General features: G+C 42.3%; 1 protein-coding gene across 1 annotated transcript; it reads right to left on the bottom strand.

Annotated features, from left to right (window-relative positions):
- Positions 1-375: 375 nt before the first annotated feature.
- On the bottom strand, positions 376-3,592 carry LOC117468423 (neuron navigator 3-like). The gene is made up of 3 exons (XM_034112510.2): positions 3,567-3,592; positions 2,409-2,645; positions 376-545 (listed from the first exon to the last, which is right to left on the bottom strand). The coding sequence occupies exons 1-3, from the start codon at positions 3,590-3,592 to the stop codon at positions 422-424; spliced, it is 387 nt and encodes a 128-aa protein (XP_033968401.2). The 3' UTR covers positions 376-421.
- Between the last annotated feature and the right edge of the window lie 4,274 nt (positions 3,593-7,866).

Below are 7,866 nucleotides of genomic sequence, written 5' to 3'. Positions count from 1 at the left end.
AAGATGCACTTGAGTAAATGCACAAGGTTACTTTCCAAGGACATGAACTTACTTCTTACTTTTTGACTCTTTATTCAGATATCTTAATCCATTAGAGTACTATGTTTTGTAATAAATGAATGTGCAAAGTAACTAGTGTCAAATACGTGTGAGTAAAAGTGCAATATCTGCTTACAAATTGTACTGTAGTATAAGTATCAATCAGCATAACATTGAAACACTCAAGTAAAGTACAAGTACCTCAAATATGTAGTTGAGTAAATGTACAAAGTTACTTAGTTGTGACATCTGGAACATTCAAAAAATCTGAACACAAATGTCGAAATGTACCCACATCTGTATATTTATCATTGTCCCTCTGTTTCCAGCGTCATCGTCCACGGCAACATCAAATCATCAAAGCGAGGTATTGCCTCTGTGCCTACCTGTCGATGTCGCCCTGCATCTCTTTGCTGCCTTTCTGGGAAACGTCTTGAGACGTGGAAGAGTCCGAGGCTCGGCCTGCGCTCCTCGAATACAGATGAAGGCCGCCGTCGGTAAGGTATCTGTGAGAGGGGGAATAATGAGAGGATGAGGATGCTGCGGTGGAAAGATAGTAACTGTATACATGAAATTGACTTGAGTTGACAGACCTCTGTTCTGTATACACTGAACCAGTAAGGGAATACGGTGATATGATGGATACTGATACAAAAGCACTATCAAATCCTTATTCTACAGCTTGAGGTAAATTGGATTTTTTAAACACTGTGTAGAATAAAACGCCAACTTTGCAGTAATCAATATTGAAAATAAAATCAACTTAAGCACCACATTTTTCTCTAGAAATATATAGGGTATCTGTTTGAGCCAAATCTTAGATGTGAAATCCTAATAGCAACATTTAATTGAATTAGCATTTCTGCCACTTCGGATGCAAACAGAATATTATCATTATTGCAAAAGGGCATTCAGTAAAGTATAAAATAAACATCAAATTGAAGTTATAGTTATTTTTGGAGATTTTAAATTGCAAAGTAAGACAAAAACGATTAATACAATCTATTTTGTATCATTTTTAAGACTTTTGAAGATTGATTTAGTACCAATTAAGGCCTTTTTTTGTTACCTTTTAGCCTTTTTTAAGGATCTGCAAGAGCCCTGTTAAATGTGTGTAAGATTTGAGGCACGGCTGATAGGACACGAGACCATTAGCATTTAGCTATTTAAGCTTAGCTAATCACTTTTCCTTTCAGACGTGTTACTTTAATTAATATGCTTTATCCCATAACTCTGCTTCACATCCCTTCACAGTCTGGTGTGTGTGTGTGTGTGTGTGTGTGTGTGTGTGTGTGTGTGTGTGTGTGTGTGAATATGAATTGCCTTTTTGACAAACCTCTCACATGCTCACTGCTTTAACAGCTATGGTTATAATGAAGGTCAGAAGCAATCACACATTTTGCAGTGATGTTTTCCGGATCTATTTTCATTCAGCTAATCTGTCAGCGCACGGCGTGGCCTCGAGTCGCACACTTCACTTTCATGGCAAGACAAACGATGACAGCCGTGGTGGATGTTGCCCTTTGTATTGATGTTCACAGAAAGATGAGGCCTTGGAGACTCTATGAACACACAGCCAACCTTTTCTACTAAACCCATATGCACTGCGACATTGAATAGAAAAATGTGACTTGTATTCATGATTCATCAAACAAGTGTTTCAGTTAGTATAGAGGAAGAAGAAGGCCAAATCATATCGAGTGGAACATATTCTGCTCGCTTTCGGGTCCATACTTCCATTTTGGATTCATACTAGAACGTCTTTAATTTCTCTAGTGTCTCTTTTTCTTATACTGTCCGTTAGAATATAACATTAAGAGGCCCTATCGTGATTTTTGGGGGGTTTTCCCTCTCCTGTAGTGTGTTCTATAGGAGTTCCGGGAACACAGTGACATCACTATGGAACACTTCTATTAGCCAGTGCTCCGATGCATTGTACGTGATAATATACATTTGGGCACCATCATTTACCAATCAAAGCGTTGGCATTTAAAGCAGGAAGTCAGAAGTGCATCAGAGGAAGCTAACATGCTAAACGCTATAGTCGTCCTACCTGCTCGTAGGATATTATACTGACCTCGACCAAACAGAAGCAAGTTTATTTTAGGCTAGCAATATACATTTTGGCACCATCATTTATGTCAGAAGTGCATCAGAGGAAGCTAACATGCTAAGTGCTATAGTCGTCCTACCCGCTGGTGATCTCATTGGTCCGGTTGCTCCTCCCTAGGATATCTCCTTCACTCAAGTACCCTGTTATCTCCATCTCCGACTGCTGCCCTTCATCTCCTTCTCCTCCTCCTCCTCCTGCTCCTCCTCCTCCATTCTCCCCTTGCTCCGCCCCCCTCACCCCTCTTCTGAACACAAACCTGGAAGTGTCAGAGTGCCCAGTGTAGCGCCCTGTGGTGCACCCGGCGCTCGTCGTGGTCGCCCTGGGCGGCGCCGCGTAGCTGCCGGGCATTGAGGGGGCGTCGCCCGCCTGGAGACGCGGGGTTTGTGATTGGCCGAGACGCCAGGCCATGGGGGAGGAGCGTGTGGTGAGGGCTGGGAGGCTCCGCCCATTTACCTCCGTGGTTACGGTGGTGTCGAAAGTCGTTTCTATTGTACTGTGGAGAGAGAAAAAACAATAAAGGATTTAAACTCTTACTCTTTAAAAGCAAAAAACGGGTTATCCTGTGTTGAGCAAAACACTTTTACCAATAACAATAAAAAATTAACAAGATGCGAAACACTTTTACGAGAACTGAGACAAATGTACAAGGGCCGAAAACACTTTTACAAACTAAATGAAATCTGACTCTTTAAAAAGCAAAAACCGCTATTATCACTGATTTCTCTGACAGTATCTTGAGTCAGAAATTGCTAAAAGTGCACGACAATAACGAGTCTTACTCATCGTATCAAGTGCATCCTGAGCGAAGGGTAAATCATTCAGGTGAAAAGATCGGACATTTTTACAAGTAGTAGAGCGCTCCCTTCAAACCTTGTGTGTGTGTGTGTGGTCTAGCATTACTATACTTGTGGGGACCTAGATCTGTTTACATAGTCACGTGTGGGGACTCGCCTCCCTTATGGGGACAAAATGGAGGTCCCCATAAGGGGGATCATTAATTTTAGGGTGAAGACTTGGTTAGGATTAGGCATGTGTTGGTTCTGGTTAAGGTTAGGTTAAGTCTCCAGGAAATGCATGTAAGTCAATGTAATGTCCCCTGAAGTGATGTATACATGGTTTGTGTGTGTGTGTGTGTGTGTGTGTGTGTGTGTGTGTGTGTAAACATTGAAGTGTGTGGGAATATGTAGAATGTGAATTGCCTTTTTGACAACACTCTCATATGCTCACTGCTTTAATAGCTGCGTGTGTGTGTGTGTGTGTGTGTGTGTGTGTGTGTGTGTGTGTGTGTGTGTGTGTGTGTGACCTTCCTAAAGTGCTGCCGTTTCTTCCACTGTGTTGACTTGAAGGGGAAATATAGCAGAAAGTGATTGCTCCCATGAGGACACATGTCAGAGCATCCATCACAGTGAATCACGTGGAGACGGAGACACAGACGGCCATGTTTGTTTGTATTCAACTATTACATGTATTTTGCAACGTATTTTAAAATGCCACAGAAAACAGAATATGTATCGGGCTAAGCTGCATCAGCAGGGTTGAAGCAAGCGAAACTTCTCGTGAAATGTTCGAGAGAAAAATTGTAATAACTACCAATTTTAGATTTTCTAGCTAAATGTTCAACGAATGAAGGTTAAATCCTGAACAGATGTGCAATGCAGTAAAACACCAGCTTGAGCTCCCTCTGCTGGGAAGAAGAGAGAACTACAGTCACATGATACGTGTAGTCCTATACATCCCTTATTTGGCCAAATGCTCTACTTTATTATGCATGATAGAAGCCAGACTAACACTAAATGTGTTCAAAAGGATTTAAACTACGATTAACCTGCCAAGTAATATAACATAGAGAGGTAGGACATGTCCACACGTCTGTATCATTATCAGCATGTTTGTTCTGCATTGTCTGCCAGTACACATTATAATATTGTGACTTTGAAAACAATTTAAAAGGTACTTAAAACGCTCATAATGCAGTTTAAGTCCGAGGGCAGCAGCTGTTCGATGATACATAAAAGCGACGACAAGCAGTGTCTCACACATGGTGGTGACAGAGGTGTGAGAAGTGTGTGTGTGTGTGTGTGTGTGTGAGAGAGAGAAAGGTCAGTACACTGTCCCCTGTGATGCCAAGTGCCAACATGAGAGGGGCAGAGATGCCAGCCGTGTTCACATCCAATCTTTATCAACACCTCCTGAGAGCAACAACCAAACACACACACACACACACACACACACTCTGCGCACACACACACACACACACACACACACACACACACACACACACACACACACACACACACACACACACACACACACACACACACACACACACACACACACACACACACACACACACACACACACACACACACACACACACACACACACACACACACACACACACACACACACACACACACACACACACACTCCACACACACACACCCAACGACACAACCATGTCGGAGTGCAACATTAAACAGACAACTGATGCTTATTTAAAAAGCAATCACAGAGAAATATTAGAATACAGATATTAATCAAAATAACCACTAACCGCGTGTGTGTGTTAGGATAAGTTAGGATAAGTCTCCAGGAAATGCATGTAAGTCAATGTAATGTCCCCTGAAGTGATGTATACATGGTATGTGTGTGTGTGTGTGTGTGTGTGTGTGTGTGTGTGTGTCTGTGTGTCTGTGTGTGGCGTCAAAGTGATTAAGACATGGAGAGGGGAGCATATTTTCCTGTGTGCATGTGTTTGTCCTCTCTTTCACCCCGTCTTCACAGACCCTCAGGGCAGGTTATCAATGTGAATCAAAGACGTTTCAAAACATGTGTGTGTTTCTGTGTGTGTGTGTGTGTCTGTGTGTGTGTCAGTGTGTGTGTCAGTGTGTGTGTGTGTCAGTGTGTGTGTCCACTCAATTAACCCCGTCTTTAGAGATCCTGCCTGCTCATCCTTGCTCAGCCCCAGAGGCTTTTGTGTGTGTGTGTGTGTGTGTGTGTCCTAGCATTACTATACTTGTGGGGACCTACATCTGTTTACATACTCACGTGTGGGGACTCGCCTCCCTTATGGGGACAAAATGGAGGTCCCCATAAGGGCAATGATTAATTTTAGGGTGAAGACTTGGTTAGGGTAAGGCATGTGTTGGTTATGGTTAAGGTTAGGATAAGTCTCCAGGAAATGCATGAAAGTCAATGTAATGTCCCCTGAAGTGATGTATACATGTATGTGTGTGTGTGTGTGTGTCTATGGATGAGTCGGCAATGTGCTGGGTACGCTTCACGCATCTAATCTACTGCATATAAACACACATCATTTGGTTGTTTTGTTAGCTGTCGCTTCTCAATACCAGGACCGCATTTCCCATAAACCCCGCTGTTCTGTTCGGGCTTTATTAGACTGTCTGGTCCGAAGCAGAAGCAGAACCCAAATAATCCGAACGCAGGGAGAGCGGTTTGTTTATCCAGCCGCTCAGTGGGAGGAGAATCCATATCGACAGCAGAATGGTTATTGCTGAGTCACTGCATCTTCCTGCTGCTTACGAGCTCTGACACTCGATCAGATATTCACGCAGGATTATTTACTGATCTGGGAAAATGCAATTCTGCAGCTCCACTCTATACGTTTTAATGCATGTAAATGGTCTGCAAAGGCTAAAAGACGCCACCATTGGACTCGCTTACTTCCAGAACATATTTCTAGCCAATCACTTCTATTGGCTAGCTCTCCAACATATTGTACGTGTGCACATTCACTGCACTTTTTAAACGGTGCTTTAATTCTATTTTGAGGTGTTCAAATTCTAGTATTGTTTATTTCCACTCTTTAATTTATACTTATAAATGCCTTGTTTTTTTCTATTTTCTTTTATGCGGCTGCTGCAACGCAAACGTTTCCCAATGTGTACCTCGTATTTTATCAAATGTATGGTACGTGATAGATTAAGGGGCGGGACATCTCTAAGCGGTTGACCAATCACAACAGCTAACCATGACAAACTGTTAAGAGAAGTTTGAGGGTTATTTACTTTATTTTAAGGTGAATTACTGGCATGAAATCCGTCCCAATAAAGACTGCCAACATGCAAAATCACCTCCCTTTTACAACTCCCTATAAAACATACGTTACTCTATAGCAGGGATGGGCAACTTGGATGTTGGTGGGGGCCACCGGGGGGCCGCAGATTCACTTGGAACACACACACACACACAAATTCCATGTATTGTATGTAATTATTAACAATATACTAAGTCTGACATTTAATAATTATTAATTAATAATAAGCTCACTGAACAAATATCAGTTCACAGAAATGTTATTTAATGTTTACAAGTGGCATGTTTCAGAGTTCCCGTTAGCCGGTAATTACCGGACTACGATCTGTAAATATGCTGAAGACCGGCAAATCTAAATCTCTCCGGTCAAAATAATTTCCCTTTAGCGCAATACCGCTTCAGTTGCGCCACTTATGAGACAGACAAGAAGAGTATGTGACAGACAAGAATAGTCAACTCTAATGTCTAACACGTAATGTGGAGAACGAGATGTCCTGGATGGGTTGATTGTGCGTTGATCTGTTGGTAATGCCTCGGGGTTCCGGTGGGCATGTAAACAAATGCATAATGCTGCGCTATACTTTGTGGCCTCATCCAGTTGCATAGCGACACTTATTGTGTAGGTTTTTTTTAATAAGCAGGTAGTCATATCATTAGCTAGAACTAGCTGGATCTGATCGATATGGACATAAACGCGAGTGAAGTCTAATCTGACGGGAGAGAGATCAGCTGCTGCTGACGAGTCGAGACTCGACACGCAGCTCTGCATCACCTGCAGCGGTGAGCGGACAACACACACACTTCAGGTTAGAATATCACACGTAGCTATTTTAATTACCTCTCAAACTACCGTAACTAGTTATAGATATGTTTAGCTTTACTGTCGGGTCACTGATCCGTGAGCTGCATGATACTGGCGGGAGAGGGAGAGCGGTCCGTTTATTATTCCCGTGTTTATTATAATTACTGAACACTTTTCAATAATGTAGTTAATCTACTATGATTAATTTGTTTAATATCAAATCATATCAATTTGTTTTAAAGCACTATAAATAACAAAGAAGACCTTTGACCGGCACTTTTCTCATTTTGTCAGGAAGATTTAAACTTTAACGGACATGTTGACCGGCGAAAAAATATTCTAACGGGAACTCTGGCATGTTTGTATTGAACAGGTTATTTAACAGTGGAATGAAACTATTTTAAACTATTGGAAAGCACGGAAAATGCGTGTGCATTGAGATGAACCATTACGATGCCATACACATGAAGTCACGAACACTAAGCCAGACATTAGTCGTCTAACTTGAACCTAAGGACACTTGAAGCTTCTGCTGACTAAGGGGAATGTCCACACAGACACCCGTCAACCCGCACTCAAAAAGAGTAGGTGGGGGGGCCGCCAAATCCTCCATCCTACTATAGTAAACTCATCCTGTGGAGTCCTCCCGCTCCATCGTGTCACGTATCCTCTCTGCCTTACGAGAACATCTGGTTTTGAAGGATCATTAGCGTTAAAAACGTGTCTTTCGGTAGGTTTGCTTCTTCTACCGAACGCTTGCAATCATCGTAATGAACTGAAACACGTGCACACGAACCGATAGCTCTCCTTCAACTCAAAAGCAATGAATAATTGACCATGCCCCTTCTCTCTGGGC

This window comes from Pseudochaenichthys georgianus, chromosome 23, assembly GCF_902827115.2.
Source record: "Pseudochaenichthys georgianus chromosome 23, fPseGeo1.2, whole genome shotgun sequence".
In the NCBI taxonomy this organism is placed as follows: domain Eukaryota; kingdom Metazoa; phylum Chordata; class Actinopteri; order Perciformes; family Channichthyidae; genus Pseudochaenichthys; species Pseudochaenichthys georgianus.
This window is presented reverse-complemented; position numbering and strand designations above follow the sequence as displayed.

Bases quoted from the DNA above. Each gene is read 5' to 3' on its own strand.
- LOC117468423 (XM_034112510.2), bottom strand. From the start codon at position 3,592: ATGGCCGTCTGTGTCTCCGTCTCCAC. The intron at 2,646-3,566 runs GTGATTCACTGT...CTCTCTCCACAG, and splicing joins GTCTGTGTCTCCGTCTCCAC to TACAATAGAAACGACTTTCG. The intron at 546-2,408 runs GTTTGTGTTCAG...CCCCTCTCACAG, and splicing joins GGGCACTCTGACACTTCCAG to ATACCTTACCGACGGCGGCC.